Genomic DNA, 20,564 nt, shown 5'->3' with positions numbered 1-20,564 from the left:
GAAGCAAAAATCTCACATTTGGACATCAGACCAAAGAACAGATTTCCACCGGTCTAATGTCCATTGCTCGTGTTTCTTGATCCAAGCAAGTCTCTTCTTCTTATTGGTCTCCTTTAGTAGTGGTTTCTTTGCAGCAATTCGACCATGAAGGCCTGATTCACGCAGTCTCCTATGAACAGTTGACGTTGAGATGTGTCTGTTCCTTGAACTCTGTAAAGCATTTATTTGGTCTGCAATTTCTGAGGCTGGTAACTCTAATGAACTTATCCTCTGCAGCAGAGGTAACTTTGAGTCTTCCTTACCTGTGGTGGTCCTCATGAGAGCCAGTTTTATCATAGCGCTTGATGGTTTTTGCGACTGCACTTGAAGAAACGTTCAAAGTTATTGAAATTGTCCGTATTGACTGACCTTCATGTCTTAAAGTAATGATGGTCTGTCGTTTGTCTTTGCTTATTTGAGCTGTTCTTGTCAATATATGGACTTGGTATTTGACTGATTCACTCAAATGCATTAAGAAATGTAGGACAATGACCCAACACACCTCCAGGCTGTGTAAGGGCTATTGTTTATATATATATATATATATATATATATATTAGGCCCTGCTTACAAGGCAGCAAAGCTTCAAACACAAAAGCAGAAGGGTTCATATGTTGAATACATGAAAGCCTTCTCAGAATTGTGTACAAATCTGGGAATACTTGTGAAATGTTTTTCTGATGGCTGAAAAAAATACAGGATATGCAGACACACGTATATATATATACGTGTGTGCGTGCTTACAGTGTTAAGGAGTTGTTTTTCATTAGAGAGCGAGTGTGTGGCATGTATCACTATTTGAATGGGTAAATAGATGTGTTTTCTTGTTACTGTAGCTCTTCAGTCCACCTCCTGTGCTCAGCTCTGCTAGGGGTTTGTGGTTAGGAAGGACCGGATGGGTGGGTGCTTTGAGTGTTCGAGTTCTTGAGGTATGACTCGAGGTTGAGAGCTGAAGCTAGGAAACGGAGGTGTGGTGTGGGGGTAGAGAGGGGGTTTTCGTCAGAAATACATACTACACCAGAGGATAAACATAAGTGTATTTGCTCATGTTTGAGGTCTCAACAAAAACGTGAATTTGCTTACGTCTGATTTGTAATAGGTGACAACTGGAGTTTAGGCTATTTTGTTTTACAGAGGAGGCAAGAAACAGAACAGAACAAGAGTTGTGACATTTTTGCTTTCTATATATACGGTGGTGTATGCTGTGGTGGAGTGTAGGCCTATGTGGTCCTGCAAAGGTTTTTCCGTAGATTCACCAATAACAAACAATCACACCGGACTGAGAGTTGTAAAATGGCTGGCAATTTAGCATTTACAAATATACTGGCCCCTAAACCCACTATAAATGTATTGCACTGTCAATGCAAACTAGTTATCAAACAACCTCACTTTAATAAAGCCGCAATATGTAAGTTTTTGGGTGACCCGACCAAATTCACATAGAAATGTGTGTTATAGCTCTGTCATTCTCATTGAAAGCAAGTCTAATAAGAGGTAGATCTGTTGTATGTGCTCTATTGCTATGCTTCCAGTTCTTAAGTTTCGTTTTTGCGTCTTTTACTTTTGGTTTTGTACACCAGCTGCAAACAGCTGAAACTACAATATTTTTGGTTATGGAAAATATATTTCACAGCGGTTTAGATTGTACAATGATAGTCTACACTATACTTGCTTGTTTTGTCACATAAACTGAAACGATTACAATTTTAGCAACCAGGAAATGGCGGAGTGATTTCTGCATAGTGCATCTTTAGCCATAGTGGAATCATCGGAATTCTTTAGCTTGATACAACAGCAGAGCTCTACTCAAAGTTGATTACTTCTCAAAAAGTGTGGCATATTGGTAGCACATGTTTTCGATGTGGTGAGGAAAATGGTGTCACAACTACCTCAGCTCTCTCTCTCTCACAGTGTGTAGTCAGCACTGGAACAAATGAGTCTGATTACAGCTGCTGATGAGCCACTGCTTGTGCTGCACTGACAGCAGCATCCACAGTGCAACACAGCACACACATTTCATCACACACCTTGTGTGTGTTTTTTGTTTGTTTAACTATCCTTGTGGGTACCAGAAGTCCTCACAAGGATAGTAAAACAAGGACAATTCTGACAAGTGGGGACATTTAGGTTAGGTTTAGGATTAGGGTTAGGTATAGTTTTAGGTTTAGGGTTAAGGTTAGGGTGCTGTTTAGATTAAGGGTTAGGGGTTAGGGTTAGGGAAAATACGATTTTGGATGGTAATCAATTCTTTGGTCCCAGCAAGGATAGCAATACGAACTGTATGTGTGTGAGAGAGAGATTGGGTTCATGCCTATCTGTAACTTATAAAATAGACAGTAAAGAGGATGGATTGTGATTCCCAATGTGATTCCAACTGTCTGCTTCCCCCTTGTGCTTAGATTCCGCTCTGCAGTCTGGAGTGGCTCTGGGAGAGATAGATAGGATAGTTTGGAAATTAGATACCGCAGCAGCTTAGTAAAGACTGGCCTGGACAACTGTTTATCTCTGAATATTAGAGATACACAAGAAATATGTATAGGTAGACAATAAATGCTATCTTGACTACTAAATAGTATTTATTGCGTATCTCTACATAAGTGAAACCAACCAATTCTGAGTCCTTTCAGTGCAAGTTCCAGTTTATTTTTCAGAAAATGTAGATACATTAAGAAAAAGTCACAACTCCTTACGCAACTATTTTTAATTTTGAAATACATGTTGTTGAAAGTCCTTGAAATCCAGCGGTGCACAAAATACCTCCATAGTGATTCTTCTTCCTCATTAGTGACCCTTTAGCTTGTTAGAAAGATCTGTTGAGCTCTTATCAGTCAGTCGTCGAGGGTGCCGCAGATAGGGTTTTTCCACGCGAGGGTTTACTGTTATCATCAGATAAGTCACGAAGCTAGGAAGAGGGTTTATAGACTTTGTCAACATCAGTGTTTGATCTAATTTGAAACTTGACGGAGGATTTGCAGCAAAACTTACCTCTTTGTGGATAGTGGTTTGAGTGTCAGACTGTGCATGTGTGTGTGTGTGTGTGTGTGTGTGTGTGTGTGGCCATTGCACTAACAACATACTGTATATACATTTGACTGCTTAACATTGTGAGCTGATAGGCGTGTTTGCTATGTACTACAGCTGCTGGTCAACATATTTTGGTCATGAATGCTTTCCTTAAAACAGTATCATCTCTCCATTCCTATTTACATTGACATTTTAGTAATCTCTCCATTCATATCTGTGTATCATGTCTCCATTCATATCTGTGTATTATCTCTCCATTCATATCTGTGTGAACATGATATGCTTAATTGATACTTGGTCATCATCAAGAGAGATAAGTGTTTTTCCTGTACATAAATCTAATCTAGGTTTCTTTGGTTATGAAAGGGTACTTCATTCAAAGTAATCAAAAGGTACAATCCAACATGACATTCTGTACACAGCCAATGACAGACAATGTTGTCTTTGTGTGGGCTGGCTAACAATTGATACCATTATTCTAACTGCACAATCATATACATCACTGTTAGCTTCAAATGAGAATATAGATGTACTACCAGGAGCAGGAACAGAGTTCCAAAAGTGAAATCATTTTGAGATGTAAAAATGTGTCTGTGTTTTTTTTACATATTACCATAGGATTTTACATAGGTGAGTTTGTTAATTTTCCACCCGTTTGTAGTATGGTGTGCTACTTTTCTTCTTTGGTACATTACAAATTGGGCCAAGAATATGTCAAATGCTTATCAACAGCATTCTGTATTAGTCATGTAGGTTGTTAAATTGATTGAAGATAAGATAGCAAGAACGGTACTTCAAACCAGTAGGTTATAAAATAGATTAATAGCAGAATATGATTTTTCTGTGTATATTTTAAATTGGTAGCCAGGATAATAGAGATTATTAATAGCAGATGTCCTGATTAAAGTTATTGACCACAGAAGAACTTGCATTAGGCTTACAATACCTGTCTGTACACAGCTTTAAAAGTTTTACACAGAGTGATATATGAATATACATAACAGTATAGAATATTTGCGGTTTATAAAAGGCCACTGATTTGCTCAAATCAATGTATGGCCCTTGTGTTATTTCATTGTTCAACTTGCCATGTTGGTGAATTCTGAATATAATTTTGTCCAAAATTGACAACCACCTAAATGCATTGATGGATACACATTGACACAATCACATTGACTGTATTTACACAGGCAGCCCAATTCTGATCTGTTACACTATGATTGGTGTGTTTTGACATGTGTAAACGCAGACACTGTGTCTCACCAAAATGTCAGATAACAATTATGTACAACACATTCGACTCACTTACAAAAAGCGATTCCATAATATTACCCCGAACACTCACTCTGAATTTTGGAGGTTATATTTGAAAGATCTATGTATAACATACAAAATACTAAGTGTGCCAGTGTTGGACTGTAAGGATTGAGAAATGTTTTCTTTTGGACAAAAGTGATAAATAGTGTTCCACTATAAGTGTTTTCAGGTGGTTTCTTCAGGAAGACTAAAGAGACTCCCAGTTGAATCACTGTTATCATGTACAAATATTTTCCATGCGCTCTTCCTACTATCTATATACAGCTGTGTGCAAGCCTGTGAGGGTGAAATGTCATCAACATTGTGACACATTATCATTTGGAGAAAAAAAAAGAAAATATATCTTAAGATTTGTTTTACTTGATACTGAACAGATATATCAAACTATACATTAAATGGAAAATATGGGGGGGGGTGTTATGCTTTAATATAGGCTCATTTAGGTTCATTTAAGGCGCTAAGATTCATATAGGGTTTTGATCAGGCCACAAGCTTAAAGATAAACTGCCTATGCGTTCCTTCCACTCCACTACAGAGAGGTCGTCACGCCAACTACATGCCCGCCCTGCAGGACAAATTCATTTCTACACACAATGAACACAGCCATCCTCTCTCCATAACATAACTCCGACTGCACACCGTAAAGCCCTGAAGAAAAAACAGACCTTGATCTATCCATTAGAGTCACCCAAATAATTCCAGGAATTCATTGTGTTGGTCTGTATTGCTGTACATAGGTAGAGAGGAAAGTAAAGCAGGACGCTTTACAGCAAATAGTACTGATAAAGTGTGAGATATAAAAACAAATGGACTGCAAGTTGCCTGGAATGTCCCTGATCTTGCATCTGTCAAGGAAATTGTCTGTCATGAACCTCAACGCCATCCATGTCATTTCTTAAACCACCTATTTTTCCAAACATGCTAATAAACCCACAAAAAGCCCTCAAGTATTGTCAAACAAAAGCTAGCCAGCTTAAAAACGTAACAAAACCTAAAATAACTCCACAATAAGTACAAAATAGTAGCAACTAAAAAGAGGGTGCAGTGCTGCCATGGCGATCAGATCTTGCTGTTCTCAAGGTGCGAGTCGATGTGCTTGATGAGGGCGTCGTCAGGGTAACCAATGGGGAAGATGAGCTGGCACAGAGGGCAGCTCCTCATGTCACTCTCTTCTGTCTCCATCCACAGCTGTATTCAAAGTGCACACACACACACACACACACACACACACACACAGCATTCAGGTCAACAAGCAGTGTGGGTCTATGGCAGGGCTGCTCAACCCTCTTCCTGGAGATCTACCGTCCTGTGGGTTTTCAGTCCAACCCTAATTTAACACACCTGATTCTACTTATTAGCTGCATCAGATATGCTAAATTAGGGTTGGACTGAAAACCTACAGGACAGTAGATCTCCAGGAAGAGGGTTGGACAGCCCTGGTCTATGGCAATTATCAATTATAATATTTGGACCATTTAGGTCATTTCATGAAGAAAATAAGCTCATATGTAAAGGTGCATTTGAACAAATGTCATGTGACACAGAGCATTTCCCATTAAATAGCACAGTGCAGGAAGGCATTAACAAGTCAAGGGCAGTTCTCTTTCAAAGACATATTTTGATTGAGGGGGATAACAAGCTAACCTTGACCCATTTTACAATTTTAGAGATTTGTTGTGATAGAATAATGATATTCTACAGTATATTTGGGATAGAGTGTGCGTGTAACTCACATTGATGGAGGGCCAGGACTGGGCGTGCTCTGTCTGCAGGTAACTTGGCGGGTGGCAGGTCAGGGTGTTGGGTCTGGAGGGGATGGGGAAGGGCGAGCAGGACGCCGGCCCCCTCATGACCCCATGAGGCGACACATTGTTGGGCACGCCCAGCGTCCGTGGGGGGCTGATGGGGTGCGGGCAGGTCCACTCCTCCTCGTCTTCAGAGGACTGCGGCAGCTGGGGGGCGGGCGTGGGGGGTGGCAGGGGCTCAAAGTGCAGGTGAGACCTCGGAGAAACCTCGGACAGGGGGAAGGGCAGCTCTCGAGAGTGGCGGGAACTTTCGTGGAGGCCCACCTCGCTGCCAGCCCTCTGCAGCCCAGACTGGGAACCTCGGAGCTGGCCTCCTCTGTGGGGGGACCCCCCATGCTGGGAGCCTCCATGCTGGTGCTGCTGATGCTGCTTGGAGTAGCTGGAGTCCCTGTAGGGCCGGGGCTTGGGCAGGGTGGACACGGGGTCCAGGCTGAGGCGCGGCGGCCGCTGGTAGGCCGAAGGGTCAGCGACCTCGGAGTAGCTGCGACGGCCCTGGAAACTAGCCCTCAGGTGGTGGCTGGCTGGCCGGCAGGAGTAGGAGGCGGGCCCATCATTGATATCCAGCAGGGGCGAGCGTCGGTGCATGTCCGGGGAGAGGTGCTGTGGCTGGAGAACTGGGGAGCGACGCTGGGGGATGGGGGAGTGGTGCTGGGGCGGGATGGGGGAGTGGCGCTGGGGCGGGATGGGGGAGTGGCGCTGGGGCACAGGGGAGTGGCGTTGGTGATGAATGGGAGATGGGGGGTGGGATTGGCGTTGGACTGAGGAAACAGAAGAGACAGGGGGAGTCAGAGAGCAGCACTGTCTCTGGAAGACAAAAGTTATTACATCTCGCCAAAATAGGACTAAAGCCTGTTGTTACTTGTTACTCATAAGTACAGTGCATTCGGAAAGTATTCAGACCCCTTGACTTTTCCCACTTTATTACAATACAGCCTTATTCTAAAATTGATTTTTTTTAAATGTATTCAACCTGGCCTGGTTTTTGCTCTGACAACTGTGGGACAGGTGTGTGCCTTTCCAAATAATGTCCAATCAACTGAATTTACCACAGGTGGAGTCCAATGAAGTTGTAGAAACATCTCAGGGATGGTCAATGGGAACAGGATGCACCTGAGCTCAATTTCGAGTCTCATAGCAAAGAGTCTGTATAGTCATGTAACTAAGGTATTTCTGTTTTCTATTTTTAATAAATTAGCTAAAAAAATTAATTAAAAAAACTGTTTTCGCTTTGTCATTATGGGGTATTGTGTGTAGATTGAGATTTTTATTTTATTTAACACATTTTAAAATAAGGCTGTAATGTAACAAAATGTGGAAAAAGGGAAGGGTTTTGAATACTTTCCGAATGCACTGTACATACAGGTGGTTGGCAGGTTGCCTAGCGGTTATAGCGTTGGGCCAGTAAACGCAAGGTTGCTAGTTCCAATCTGTCAATCTGCCCTTGAGCAAGGCACTTAACCTTAATTGCTCCAGAGTTGCTGTCAAAAATGGCTGTGACCCCACTCTGGGGGAGTTTGTATATCCCAAAAAATACATTTCCATTTCACACAGAAGGAAACTAATGCTGCAGGAAATGTGGATTATAATTAATGGACATTTTTGTAGGGGTTGATACATTTTTGTTAGGGCAAATCAAGTCTGACATTTTTTGGTGGAAATTACAAACTTTAGAAGCCTTTTTAAACCTCAAATACACTACAATGCGTATTTTCTGTTGTGCAGGAAAATTCTCTGTGACAACAGAGTGATCTATATGAAAAGTAACTAGGGCCAGGAGGACTTTTTGTCTGGTAACGTCTCTAGCAATAACACAGAATCAAATATATTTTTGATAATGAAGAAAAAGTGTATAATCTTTCATATCTACCATATCACATTATGCTATTTTCCTGAATAACATTTCTCTACTTCTTTCTACAGTGCGTCAGACACGCTGTGTTGCTCTGGATTTGCAATGCAAATATGTTTGTCTGATCACAAAGCATAAATCAATTCTCCACAAGCAGCGCACTCGACAAGATAGGCAAAAAAAATTACATTTTTGAATACATTATTTTCCCCTCACCTAAGACACAGATCTAATTGAATGTTGACACATTTTACAGTACAGTATGAGATGCTTCCTGTAATCTTGCGACAGCTATCAGCAATTTAGCAACAAAAAAAGATGGGTGCATCGATGAATCAGAAGCATCTCAAAGGGGAAACATTTATGGTTCTGCGGTTGAGTGAAAAAAAGGTAAATGGTGTTCTTGAACTCTCCACAGAGTCTTGAAATAGAGAGAAAACAGACACTTGAGAAAACAAAGACTTGAGGAGAGAACGTAGGTTTTTCAGCACACATACAGATGTAGGATCTTAATTTGATCAGTCTTTTGTTGCTAAGAATTGTCCTGCATAGCAGGAAATGCAAACTTGTAGTGTATTCAAGGTTTAAAAAGGCTTCTAGAGTTCGTAATAATAATTCACATTTCCTGTTGCTGCAGGATTATTTTCCTGCTGGAGCAAACTGGCTCAAATTATGATCCTACATCTGTACTGTATATGTTGCTCTGCAACCCCAGGAGAGTAAAAAAACTGCTGTAGGCCTACTTACTTTACACTATACAGTGCATTCAGAAAGTATTCAGACCCCTTGACCTTTTCAATTTTTCCGTACAAAAGTATGTGGACACCCCTTAAAATTAGTGGATTCGGCTATTTCAGCTACACCCGTTGCTGACAGGTGTATACAATTGAGCACACAGCCATGCAAACTCCATAGACAAACATTGGCAGTAGAATGGCCTTACTGAAGAGCTCAGTGACTTTCAATGTGGCACCGTCATAGGATGCCACTTTTTCAACAAGTCAGTTCGTCAAATTTCTTCCCTCCTTGAGCTTTTCCAGTCAACACTGCTATTGTAAAGTGGAAAGTCTAGGAGCAACAACGGTTCAGCCGTGAAGTGGTAGGCCACACAAGCTCACAGAACTAGACTGCCTTGTGCTGAAGCGCATAGCATGTAAAAATCGTCTGTCCTCACTACAGAGTTCCAAACTGCCTCTGAAAGCAATTTCAGCACAATAACTCTTTTCAGGAGCTTCATGAAATGGGTTTCCATGGCCGAACAGCCGCACACAAGCCTAAGATCACCATATGCAATGCCAAGCGTCGGCTGTGGTGTAAAGCTCGCTGCCATTGGACTCTGGAGCAGTGGAAACGCGTTCTTTGGAGTGAGGAATCATGGTTCACCATCTGGCAGTCCGACGGAGAAATCTGGGTTAGGCGGATGCCAGGGGAACGCTACCTGCTCCAATGCGTAGTGCCAACTGTAAAGTTTGGGTGGAGGAGGAATAATGGTCTGGGGCTGTTTTTCATAGTTCGGGCTAGGCCCCTTAGTTCCAGTATACAATGACATTCTAGACGATTCTGTGCTTCGAACCTTGTGTCAACAGTTTGGGGAAGGCCCTTTCCTGTTTTAGCATGACATTGCCCCCGTGCACAAAGTGAGGTCCATACAGAAATGGTTTGTCGAGATCGGTGTAGAAGAACTTGACTGGCCTGCACAAAGCCCTGACCTCAGTCCCATCGAACACCTTAGGGATGAATTGGAACGTCGACTGCGAGCCTAATCACCAAACATCAGTGCTCGACCTCTTTAATGCTCTTGTGACTGAATGGAAGCAAGTCCCTGCAGCTATGTTCCAACTTCTAGTGGAAAGCCTTCCAAGAAGAGCGGAGGCTGTTATAGCAGCAAAGGGGGGACCAACTCCATATTAATGCCCATGGTTTTAGAATGAGATGTTCGATGAGCAGGTGTCCACATACTCTTGGTCATGTAGTGTACATTCCAGTTCCTTGATAGTCTAGTTCATTCCTCTCTTTTCCGGTTAAAATTACCAAGCTGAGGGAGTGAGCTGTAAGCCATAGTATACTGTATGTCCCATATCCTCCCTACCTTTGTTGTGCCCTTGAGCAAAGCTCTTTATCTGTAATTGCTCCAGGGGTGTTGCTCTGCAGCAGCCCCCATCCTTCTCCCATCCTGTGATGTGTGTGTTGTGTGTCAGGTTGGGTACTGTGACAGCAACAAATAAAAAATATATACGCAATTGGGCCAATGAAGCAAGTATTGTTTTGTAAGGTGAGCATGACAATGCTGCTTTCAAGATGTATGCATATAGCTTGTTCATTACCCTTCCCAGTGTCTGTAAAAAAAAAAGCGTGCATTGAAACACATTTTTGGGTTGGGGTTTGTGGTAAAGTGGTAGCTGTTGATATGACAGAGGAAGACAAAAGGCGCTGCAGTTTGAAAGTTGTAAATGTTCCCAGTGGACAAAACTGGTTGCAACAACGTTATTATAGAGTATTTTGTGACGTCATGGTCAGGTTTAAAGGATATTTTTAAGACGTTTTTTTTAACGATTTTTTAAATACATTTTTATTAAGACGTAAACTTCTGAAGGTATGTTGCTAACCTGGGCTAGCCTGTTAAATGTGGGCCATATATCATTCTCTAGCGATGTTGCTAACCTGGGCTAGCCTGTTAAATGTGGGCCATATATCATTCTCTAGCGATGTTACTAACCTGGGCTAGCCTGTTAAATGTGGGCCATATATCATTCTCTAGCGATGTTACTAACCTGGGCTAGCCTGTTAAATGTGGGCCATATATCATTCTCTAGCGATGTTACTAACCTGGGCTATGATGCTCCTGGGAGGTCTTCTTCAGGATCTCTTTCTGTTTGGAGCTCAGTTTCTGCAGACGTCCCAACTCCTCAGTTAGCTCTGTGTAGGCTAGTGCCAAATTCACCCTGCAGGGGGAAAGAACCGAGTTGATCAACCAACCAATCAAACAATCAAAATCCCCCTTTGAAATCATTCTACTGATATTGCTTTCAAATGTGTGTACACACTGAGGTTACCTGACTAAATACATTCTAGTTTTCAAAATGTCTATGGTTATTTACACTTGACATCTATCATACATCTATCTAAGCAGTTCCTAGATGCATTCCTTTCTCATCTCCAGATTGACTGTATACCAACTACATTGTTGATATCATTGCATAATATAGAGTATTTTTTTGAATACCAATCATATTAATCACACATGAATCACACCATTGTAAAGTAGTCAGACGTAAAGCAGACAGCCAGCTGCCTCAACATTACACCCAGGCATTTTCCATGATAACGAGGCAGCTATTTCAAACAACTCTGTTACAAGGCAACACGGGTGGTATTTGAAAACATAAAAAGAGCAAAAAAGCGGTGGTTGTGGTAGATGGCAGCAGTGTGTATGCGCTATCCAGCCTATGATCTGATAAAACATAGCTTATCTGAGCTCAAAAACAAATTTCACATAAGACTCTTGTGATTTACTTGAACATTGATGATGGTGGTAGATAATATGGTGATATGACAGAAAATGAACACACATCCTATTGCGTGAGTTGCTAGTTATGGAAAATGTGAAGCTTTAAAAAAGAAAAGAGTCTGACAATTCTGATCTTTTTTCCACTAATTGGTCTTTTGACCAATCATATCAGATCTTTTCACATCAGATATTTTTCTGGAGCTGATGTGATTGGTCAGAAGTCCAATTAGTGAAAAAAGATCAGAATTGGTCTGCTGTGTAAACGCAGCCTATTGGTATTTGCTGTGTGATTTATTTGACCTTTTATTTGACCTACCTCAGCAATGTTTTAATATTATTTTATTTTATAGACGATAAAATTAAGCGGTGTGGTAAATCAGACTGCATTGAAAAATAGAGAGTGCATCTTTTATCTCATCTTTTATCCGACGGACTAATCTGGGTTAGGCGGATGCCAGGGGAACGCTACCTGCTCCAATGCATAGTGCCAACTGTAAAGTTTGGGTGGAGGAGGAATAATGGTCTGAGGCTGTTTTTCATGGTTCGGGCTAGGCCCCTTAGTTCCAGTTCACAATGACATTCTAGACGATTCTGTGCTTCCAAATTTGTGTCAACAGTTTGGGGAAGGGTCTTTCCTGTTTCAGCATGACAATGCCCCCGTGCACAAAGCGAGGTCCATACAGAAATGGTTTGTCGAGATCGGTGTAGAAGAACTTGACTGGCATGTACAAAGCCCTGACGAACTGACTTGTTGGAAAGGTGGCATTCTATGACGGTGCCACATTGAAAGTCGCTGAGCTCTTCAGTAAGGCCATTCTACTGACAATGTTTGTCTATGGAGATTGCAGGGCTGTGTGCTCGATTTTATACACCTGTCAGCAACGGGTGTAGCTGAAATAGCCGAATCCACTAATTTGAAAGGGTGTCCACATACTTTTGTGTATATTGTGTATGTTCGAGTCACGTCAGGGACAATTTTAGCATTTTAGCTAACCTTTTTCCTAACCATAACCTAATTCTCTTAACCTGCTACGTTAATTCTCCTAACCTGCTGCACAAGTTCTCCTAACCTTTTACGAAAAGTAACTTTTGCTAGTCAAAACCGGCAGGACTTCTCTGACAACATTGTTAGTCTCCACTAATGCAATACACCTATATCTTTGATCTTTATCCCAAAGAGAAACAATTACTGTATTTAGCCAAACGACAAAGATCATGGACTATACTGTATGAACCACGTACTGTATTATAATTTCAACCAGGTATATCGCCACAAACGTCATTCAACATTTTAAAATGGGGAGAAGGGAGGAAGATCGGTGCCAATGTGTACCCAAACAGATCTGATAAAGCTTATCTGCACTCTCAAACTCATTTCAATAAAGCCTTCTGTGTGTTTTACTTGAATCTGAATCCGCTTCCTCTACATAGTGATGGTGGAAGATAAGAGAAATATGGTGTCAGACAAACACTGACTTCCCATATACTTCAACTGCACGACCAGAAATTGAGCAATTGTAATAATTGTAATAAATTCTATATGACCATGAGAAGTCTCAAATTATGAGTACTCTCACAACCCACTGTACGTAGAAGGGAGAGGGAAGCTCATGCAGTACCAATAGAAAACATATCACATGTTGCATGGAGTTTTTTTAACCAGTAAACATCACCAAACACTAAACCATCAGATAATGGAAATTACAGTCATCACTTGTCATTATTGTGAATCTTTTCCATTTCCCTCAATAGTTCTCCTACATACATAATCGGTCTTCACCATTTATTTTTCAGGAGAATGATGCTGCCACCACAAATGAATCGTAGCTATGGAACATCTCAATGTTTATCTAAGATACAATTAATTTAATTTCTATTTAAAGATTTATGAAAAGATATCATTCCACAAAATTCTGTCATTTTGGTCACAGAGACATTTCATTCATAAGTTCCACCAGTTAGTCAGTAGAATCAGTTGTTCAGACAGGCCTACACCTACATTTATGCATGACCCAGACAGAGTGGGCTATTAAAGCCCCTTCATTATAACTCTCCACCAACACCTTCACAACAATCTGAAAATACACTAGATCATCCATAACTTACAGGAACTGTGGAAACCATTGGTGACATTGGGGGAAAAAAACAGTCCTCTTCTTCCCAACTGCCTCTATCCAACTCTTTCATGTATATGGAAGTACCTGTATTCGCTTTGAGTTGAAATGCCCTTACCTTCTTTTACAGTCCAAGGGGAATGTCTGAGTGACAGTTTCCAGTCTCTCGCCATTTTTTCACACAGAACTGTATTTATTGACTGTTTTGACATATGCAACTCTTCCTTTTCACACTTCGGCTCACACAAATCTCAACGTCGCCCGTGCCTTTTGACAATCTTTGAAAAGATGGCTTGGAAAGCAACACATCTCACTCACAGCACCTTGTGCAATATCTTATGTGTGAACACCTCTGTTGGTTCATAAACACTGCCAAGACTTCAATGCGCTGCATCCCCCTTCATTTTGGAAAAGCTTTTTGGAAGTGTTTGAGTCTGTGGTTGTGCAGGGATTGGCAAAAATTACAAAATACAATTACAAAATACAATTACAAAATACCAATACCAAGCTCAATATATCAAAATAAACTACAAAATACTTGTATTTCGAAATGTATTTAATTAAAATACATGTATATTGTATTTTAAAATACAGAAATACATTTGCAAGAAGCCAGCCCAAACAGCAACAACATTCTCAGTAACAGTTATAGACACATTTTATTTGCTATGACTGTGATATGTTGTTGTTTATCTGACTTAGAAATCACTCTGGATAAGAGTGTCTGCTAAATGACCAAAATGTAAATGTACTGTATATGTATTAAATGAACATACCAAAATGAACTGCAAAGCACACTGGGTTTACTATTGGCCTTGTTTCAGGGCAGAGCTCATTAGATTCATATTCAGCATGATATGCAATTGTTCATTTTTAAATTTATATTTATATTGAGTTCCTTTAGTAGACACTCTTATCACACCATAGTGCCATCAGACTTCTGATACCAATGCAGGGTGAACGAGGGCCACAAAATGGTGAATCGCTATAAAAAAAGAGTTTTGAAAAGTATTTAGTATTTTGAAAATACAAAATGCAACTCTCGAAAGTCTCTTGTTACAAAATACATTGGAGTGTAGTTCAGCACAGTGTAATACAAAATACTCAGAAGTAAATCAAATGTATATTTCAAATACATGGAACAAAAACACACATCTGTGTGTGTATGTGTTTTCGTGCATGCCTTTTCTGTGTGTGTGTGTGTGTGTGTGTGTGTGTGTGTGTGTGTGTGTGTGTGTGTGTGCATGTGCCTGTGTAGGAGGAAAGATGACTGTTATATAGCGAGGAAGAAATTCATGACAGCCAATCTATATGCTGGTTGTGTGTGGGAGATTAAGTGCGTGTGTGGGCCGTATGAGCTGGATTTGACCTCTGAGCACATTTTAGAGCGTATGGACTGTAGGCTTGCTGTTTCTGTAACTACTACACAGTTTCTTGGCCTGTATGCTCTAACATCTATTTAGCTCTGCTATTGAGTACGGCCTGTCTGCTCTCACTCAACTGTAAGAAATGCAGATCCTAAATACAACTCAACATATATATACACACCATATCATTTCTCAGTAAAAGTTCCATTTGGTCAATGATATTTAATAAGAAAAAGCAATGGATGACAAATTCTGGTACGTAAAGTTGCAGAGGCAAAGGTAATAAGGCCCCATAGCCCTCTTTAGGTCTCTGATGAAGATAAGCACTAAATGAGTGCTGGCTTTCGACTCTCATGTCCACAGCCTACACAGTGTCAGAAGCTACCCACTGGGCACAGACTTCAATGTCTAGTTTCGGTTGAGTTGCCAATTTACATGAATTCAACGTGAAATCAACCAAAAATATCACGTCATTGGATTTAGGTTAAAATTTGGGTGAAAAAAAGACAAAATGCCCTTACGTTGATGACTTTTTGCAAAACCAATCAGTTTTTTCGAGTTGATTTAATAACATCATCGATAGATTTTTTGGGATTAAATGATGTGGAAATAATGTTGATTCAACCAGTTTTTTCCCAGTGGCTGTAATAACACATGATCTACTGTATACTATGTGTTGTTCCTTACAGTTGGCTCTTTGTCTTTCTGAATTTGTTTTACATTGAAAATGTGATCGCCATACTATGGAACTGAACAAAGCAATTACAATTGTCAGCAATTATGTCAACCAAGTCAAGTTCATTCCAAAACAATCTACACAATTAAATGAACGCATTCAATAATCTCTACATTTTTCCTGACCATTTGAAGCCAATTATAAGTGTCTGTTGCTCTCCAGAACATGCAACACACATGACCAGTTCCACATGAATCTGAGCCATTTACAATAAATGAGAGCACTTACAAGAAGTCAGCTGCCATTCAGAAAGAAAATAACAGCTAACAGGTAGGTTGGTGAGTAAGGATAGGAAAGCAAGATGTGACTGGAAAAGTAGTAGGCTTCCCCTCCCAGGCCTCTAGCACACTCAACCTTAGCCATTCTACCATACACTTTACTTCCACTTTCTAATCGAAACAGTGTTTGCATTTCACTCCCCTCAAACTTGTCGTGAGTGTGGTTTTGCACTAGCTTGTGGGCGAGCTGTGAGTGGCGTGACTGTGTCTAGGACAGGGGTATTCAACAGGGGTCCACAGCGTGAGTTTTGGTTCCTCTGAGAAACAACAAATGACGACTGCTGTATGTCAGGAAGCTCTTGTGCCCACACTGCCCTCTATTGTTGTATTATATATTACCACACAACACACAACTAGGCTCCTCATCACAAGTCTGTTCCCCACATTGAAAGAGACTGAGGTTGACATAATTATCCAGTGCAAGGCTTATGGGCACAGCCGTGGGAAGGAGGGGTGCTGAGGGTGCTGCAGCACCCTCTGAAAAATTGGAATATTTTTTTTGATATATACGTTATTTTCCGAAAACAATATGTAATATTTCTTCACAATAGTGCACTGGGCATTTAATAGTCCTGTATTAGCAGACCGACGTAAACATCTTCAGCGCGGGCAAAAAGTGTTTCCAGGACCCCCCCAATGAGAAAAATTGCACCATCCCCTCTCCCAAACTATAGTGAACAAAAATATAAACGCGACATGCAACAATTTCAAAGATTTTACTGAGTTACAGTTTATATAAGGAAATCAGTCAATTTAAATAAATTAATTAGGCCTTAATCTATGGATTTCACATGACTGGGAATACAGATATGCATCTGTTGGTCACAGGAATTGGCGTGGATCAGAAGACCAGTTAGTATCTGGTGTGACCACCATTTACCTCATGCAGCGCGACACATCTCCTTCGCATAGAGTTGATGAGTCTGTTGATTGTGGGCCTGTGGAATGTTGTCCCATTCCCCTTCAATGGCTGTGCGACGTTGCTGGATATTAGTGGGAACTGGAACGACCTGTCGTACAGGTCAATCCAGAGCATCCCAAACGTGCTCAATGGGTGATATGTTTGATGAGTATGCAGGCCACTGACGAACTGGGACATTTTCAGCTTCCAAGAATTGTGTACAGATCCATGCGACATTATCATGCACGGACTACAATGTATTCTACAATGTAGAGAAACAATAACAATAAAGGAAAACCCTGGAATGAGTAGGTGTGTCCAAACTTTTTACTGGTACTATATGTTGGAGGTGGCTTACAGTAGAGAAATTAACGTTAAATTCTCTGGCAACAACTCTGGGGGACATTCCTGCAGTCAGCATGCCAATTGCACACTCCCTTGTGTTGTGTGACAAAACTGCACATTTTAGAGTGGCCTTTTATTGTCCCCAACACAAGGTGCACCTCCTTAATGATCATGCTGTTAATCAGCTTCTTGATATGCCACATCTGTCAAGTGGATGGATTATCTTGGCAAAGACGAAATGTTCACTAACAGGAATGTAAGCAATTTTGTGCACAATATTTGAGAGAAATAAGCTTTTCGTGCATATGGAACATTTCTGGGATCTTTTATATCAGCTCACAAAACATGGAACCAACACTTTACATATTGTGTTTATATTTTTGTTCAGTGTACTTCCCGCGGCTATGCTGTACTAGTAGCCAACTGTACTAGTAATACATCAAAGAATGTATATGTGATGGAAAGGCCATTATTCTAGGCAGAGTTCAACTTTAAGACGGGCCTGGAAAAGGGCTCATTTAGGTTTTAATGAGTTCCTTAAAGGTTACCTTAGTCAGACCAAACCGTTACACCCTCTAGACTAGAGTCTAGACCTTCAGATATGGGTCAGGTACAGCTCCTAGTGAAACGTTACTGTTTACTACTATTCTCTCCCTCTCATCTCTCTCCATGTCTCTCTCTCCGTGTCTCTCTCTCCGTGTCTCTCTCTCCGTGTCTCTCTCTCCGTGTCTCTCTCTCCGTGTCTCTCTCTCTCGCAGTCTAAAAAGTTGCAGGTCTTATGGAGGTGTCACACAGTAAATGGTTGTTGTCTTCACTTACTGCTCATCTCCCACCTTCTTGATCCACTCCACATCACACTGCTCACACGACGAAGTCATTTCCTGCCGAAGTAGAGCGGGAAAACAGATTAGCATGCAGGTGCTCGAAGCAAGAGCCAAGCGAGAACAAAAGTTAGACAGAACTGACTATGCTTTAGAAAATAGAGGGAGAATGTACCAGTTTGTAAGACGTACCAGTGTGTTAGGTGTGTGTGTGTTAGGTGTGTGTGTTGTTCACTGACCCTCTCTATGTGGTTGTTCTGGATCTGTTTCAGCTCCTCCTGCAGTCTCTCACACTCGGCCTTCACTTCCTGTTCCCTCTGACACGCCCCCTGGGCCTGGTGCCGCGCCCCCTCTAGCTCCGCCTCCAGACGCTGCAGCTTCAGGTCTGACAGAGTGTCTAGACTACGAGAGTTCTGTAGGGTCAGCGCAGGACAGTCCAGCACTGCGGAGGGGGAACGCAACACCAACACATGATCAATCTAGAGAGATTTAATTATCCCAGGGTTTATACCATTCATCCTTATACTTTGCAGCGAAGGGATAAGGGATAGTGATGTGGACTTCCAGCCAGATAAAAGCGCCACGTATCTTCATTTTCCACCTGGGTGGAGGAGCGTGCGTGGGCACAGCCTCGGAGCCCAGCTCATACAGACGCCGTCACTGAGCCAGTAGCTATTGTGATAGAGGAGTCGTCTATCTCATCTCACCAGCCACCTCACACAGGCATTGACACACTGACACTGGAAAAAAACACATACACACAACTCACACTGATAGAAAACACACAAATCCTTTCTAACACAGTATATTGCCCACACTCTCTTGCACGCAACTTCTGTAATTACATCAAACTCATACATTGGTGTTTGTGTACAAGTCACAGGTGAATTACTAGGGCTGGGATCATCAACTAGATTCAGGGTCAAATTCAGCCCGCGGTTCGCCAGTTAGGGAACCCTGTACTAGACTAAGTGGCTTTCCTTTTTATTTGAATGTGTACAGGTCAGCCTGTGGTTGAGGCAGTAGTGAACAGTAGTGTACAGAATAATACATTTCAACATGTAATGGTACTAAAGCATATCATGAACGCTTTCCATCTGAATGACAACCCTTCACATAAATACACCTCGGAATGACTCAGCAATAAGAGCCGTATTAACGACACATTTCATCAGCATTTTGCATCCTTTTTACTAGGGGATCACAGTGCAGTCCTTGTCACTCCATAGAAGCTATTCTCTCCAGTAGTGACCTGCTACCCAGCATGCTTCACTCAGCTGGAGTGGGTGGTACTGAGTAATTAGCATATAGGAAGCAGCAGGGCAAGATGGGAGAGAGTTGGCCAATAGTAATTCTGTTTCCCCAAATCAATTTTGGTTGTCGTGAGTCTCGTGAGAGCGGGAGGTATCTAGCCAGCAGACAGTGGAGAGAGGTTGAGATGGCGGTAGCAGAAGTGTTGTTTGAAGCTGAGAGCACGTTGAGTACAGTTAGTGAGAAAGATGAGTGGACAACAGTGAAGTCCAAGAATGGAACAAAAAGGAAAAAATGGTTGTGGATAACGAGTCTGATGAATCATGCTCGTCGTACGAACTGGAAGCATACTCACACCAACGTGCAGTGTGATCTGGGTTCCACATATTTTATTAAAGTGAAACGCAAATAGGGAGGGTGGGGGGGTGATTAGTGTCGGTGGCGGCTCTGGTGTGGGACGAAGACCATCTTTGGTGGTGGCTCTGGTGCGGGCCGAAGTACCCACTCAGCTCGCAGGTCCGCCAACATCGGTGGCGGTTCTGGTGCGGGACTGGATGCCGTATCTGGACTGAGCACCGGCGCAGAAGAAGACTCCGGCCATGGAGCAGGACTGGACGTCGTGCCTGGACTGGGCATCGGCGCAGGGGAAGGCTCCGACCATGGAGCTAAGTTGGCCGCCGTGCCTGGACTGGGCACCGGCGCAGAGGAAGGCTCCAGCCTTGGAGCGGGACTGAACGCCATGCCTGGACTGGACATCGGCGCAGGGGAAGGCTCCGGCCATGGAGCTGAGTTGGCCGCCGGGCCTGGACTGGGCACCGGCGCAGAGGAAGGCTCCAGCCTTGGAGCGGGACTGGACGACATGCCTGGACTGGACATCGGCGCAGAGGAAGGCTCCAGCCTTGGAGCGGGACTGGACGCCGTGTCTAGAAGCGCCGGACCATTGACCGTCGCAGGAGGTTCCGGAACCGTGGACCGTCTCAGGAGGTTCCGGACCGTGGACCGTCTCAGGAGGTTCCGGACCGTGGACCGTCTCAGGAGGTTCCGGACCGTGGACCATCCTCAGGAGGTTCCGGACCGTGAACCGTCGCTGGAAGCTCTGGACTGGAAACCGTCGCCGGAAGCTCTGGACTGGGAACCGTCGCCGGAAGCTCTGGACTGGGAACCGTCGCCGGAAGCTCTGGACTGGGAACTGTCGCCGGAAGCTCTGGA

The 20,564-nt window shown here is 42.4% G+C and overlaps 1 protein-coding gene across 1 annotated transcript in view; it reads right to left on the bottom strand.

The window, feature by feature from the left end:
- Positions 1-2,660: 2,660 nt before the first annotated feature.
- The window catches only part of tbkbp1 (TBK1 binding protein 1), a 67,744-nt gene continuing 49,840 nt past the window's right edge, over positions 2,661-20,564 (bottom strand). Inside the window, exons 6-10 of the mRNA XM_029707552.1 lie at positions 18,344-18,546; positions 18,103-18,164; positions 10,861-10,976; positions 6,114-6,943; positions 2,661-5,568 (exon numbers count right to left, since the gene is read on the bottom strand). Of these exons, the coding sequence (XP_029563412.1) occupies positions 5,440-5,568; positions 6,114-6,943; positions 10,861-10,976; positions 18,103-18,164; positions 18,344-18,546 (1,340 nt within the window). The 3' untranslated portion in view covers positions 2,661-5,439. The remainder of the gene's footprint in view (positions 5,569-6,113; positions 6,944-10,860; positions 10,977-18,102; positions 18,165-18,343; positions 18,547-20,564) is intronic.

This window comes from Salmo trutta, chromosome 2, assembly GCF_901001165.1.
Source record: "Salmo trutta chromosome 2, fSalTru1.1, whole genome shotgun sequence".
Classification (NCBI taxonomy): domain Eukaryota; kingdom Metazoa; phylum Chordata; class Actinopteri; order Salmoniformes; family Salmonidae; genus Salmo; species Salmo trutta.
Note: the sequence above shows the minus strand (reverse complement) of the source record. Positions and strands in the feature narration are given on the sequence as shown.